Genomic DNA, 2,369 nt, shown 5'->3' with positions numbered 1-2,369 from the left:
CCCCTAGTGGGAACCCCCACCTCCATGTTGGGAACCACTGTTTTAGAGAATCTACATTTATCCCTTTATATTTTATTTTCAGTAAAACAAAGCTCAATCAAAATAAGTTCAGATACAAGGCAAACACCAAAGGACAATCTCATTGTTTCACTGATGTTTTGAAGGAATCTGATAATGATATAAAACATCCATTAAACATTTATGACATTGGTCCCTCAAATTTGGATTTAAAGAGTTTTGAAAAAAATATTTATCAAAGCAAGATATTTTACAGTAAAACAATAAATGAAGGTGTTTTATCAGAAATTACAGTATTAGTAAATGTGACAGTGTGACATAAATAAGAATATGACTTTATAATAGCAAAGTAAAATACAATAAATTGTTATGGTTTGCAGATTTAGGACCCAGAAGCAGACTGAGACACATGCGATAAATAATAAAACCCTATTTATTGAGATGGAGATGGAGGAAGCTGATATGTTGTTGGGGAAGGCGGAGGGCGGTGAGCTGTGACTGAGGGAGACTGACTGGAGGAATGAGCCTGACAGCACACTATCACGGTAGCTGGCTGAACAATCTGGCGATGAGTGGGTGAAGAACCAGTGCAGATATACTGCGCTTGATAGGAGAGTGACGATCGCCACCCCCACAAACAGACACAGAGAGACAGACAGAACACACAAGGGAAGCAGGGAAAGGGAAAAAGACACAGACCCTGCAGTCACACCACACAAATGGAACAAAAATATTTAAAAACTTAAGGATCATTAAGGATAAAACTATAAAAATGCAGCCTAAAGATGTGCACTGCTATATCTACGATGCAACCGGACTGTATATTATCAGTTACTAATTTAAACATGTAAGAGAGAAGTATATAAACTACAGAGCAAGCAACACGTACAGTAAATCTAAAAGAAGTCATATCAGGTGTAACATGGGGAGGGATCAAATAAAAGCTGGTTTATGGCGTAAACAGTGAGGCAGCAGTATCTGTAGCAGAGAGATAAGAAAATCATTTATATGTTAGGATTGGTGGAGACGGTTGGAATTTTTATGGCTCACATGAACTCTTTATTTCATTTACAGTGACTCACTCAGCCAATTCCACTGCTCAGACACCACTAAACTGCTCGGAGGGCCCAGATAATGGAGGTCAGATAGTGACACTGCCGGCAGGAAGAACAGGAGGACGGACTGGTCTCATCCTGGACAGAGACAGCATCATGTCCTGTTTAGCCTCCATGCTCTCCGGTAAACAAGGACTGAGGTGGACTATAAATCTGCCTGTCCAGTGTCCTACTGATGATCTTCACCTGAGACTAAATGGTGAAAGCCAAGTGCATCTGTTCTCTTCCAGACATCCAGCAAAGCTTATGGCTTTAACTCAAACGCAACACAGGATTCTTGCAGAGGAAAACAGCATCACTGTGAATTCCCTCTGCCATCCTGCTCTGAGGGAGCAGACTCTCAGGAGGATCAGTGAGTCCGGAGGTCTGCAGGCGCTGATCGACCAGTGGGACCACAGCAGCCTGGAAGAGCTGGAAGCCTTCATTGACTCGTACTTTGAGATGGTTTGGGAGCAAACAATGGGATCGTTTCAGGCGCCTGAACCTGAGTGTCCCACCACAGAGCTGGATGCTGTCGTCGAGGAGGAAGTGCTCTCGTCCATTGACAGGAAACTTTCAAAGCTGGAGCTCCTTGAGGAGATTCGGAGGGATCTGGCCGAGCTGAGGAAGAGTCTGGAGCACAGCTGGAAGGCCATACAGGAACTCAGAGAAAAAAGTTGATGTAGATAGTAATACTTGTTGATACAGGATAATCAAAGATGGACTAATTTATATATATTTTTTCCTGATTAATTAAATGTTAAGAAGTAAAAAATAAATAATCAAAACATCACTTTCTTTGACTGATGGAACCACAGGTTTGTTATAATATTTTTCCACAAGGGGGAGCAATTGTATAAGAGTAGGTTCTTCATCTTATGTGGCCACTGAAACATCACCACAGTGTATAAATTCTTAAGTAAAAGTAAATCAAAATTTAAGTAAAAGTACAAAAGTATTAGCAATTTTGGAATATGTTATTAAATTATATTTATCGATGCAATGATGTGTTTGTCACTTTAATGTTGCAGCTGGTCAAGGTGTGGCTCATTTTAAGTACTTTATATACTGGTTGGTAGCTGGTGAATTTACCCCAATAATAATAAGTTTTATCTTAACCTATAATAATACATCATAATCTATTGATTATATATGTTAATTATATTTTGTATTATTAATGTGAAAAATAAGAAATAAATCCAATATTTGTATGTAAAGACTATTCAAGTAAGGTACCTCAAAATTGTACTTAAGTAT

General features: G+C 39.0%; 1 protein-coding gene across 1 annotated transcript in view; it reads left to right on the top strand.

Annotated features, from left to right (window-relative positions):
* Positions 1–2,060, top strand: part of si:ch211-214j24.15 (GTPase IMAP family member 8) — a 7,988-nt gene extending 5,928 nt beyond the window's left edge. Inside the window, exon 5 of the mRNA XM_035655374.1 lies at positions 1,093–2,060. Within this exon, the coding sequence (XP_035511267.1) occupies positions 1,093–1,793 (701 nt within the window). The 3' untranslated portion in view covers positions 1,794–2,060. The remainder of the gene's footprint in view (positions 1–1,092) is intronic.
* Positions 2,061–2,369: the final 309 nt, after the last annotated feature.

Source organism: Morone saxatilis, unplaced genomic scaffold, assembly GCF_004916995.1.
Source record: "Morone saxatilis isolate NCDOM2014 unplaced genomic scaffold, NCSU_SB_2.0 Contig14, whole genome shotgun sequence".
Taxonomy (NCBI): Eukaryota; Metazoa; Chordata; class Actinopteri; family Moronidae; genus Morone; species Morone saxatilis.
The sequence above is the reverse complement of the archived record's forward strand: the minus strand, read 5'-3'. Positions and strand labels throughout refer to the sequence as shown.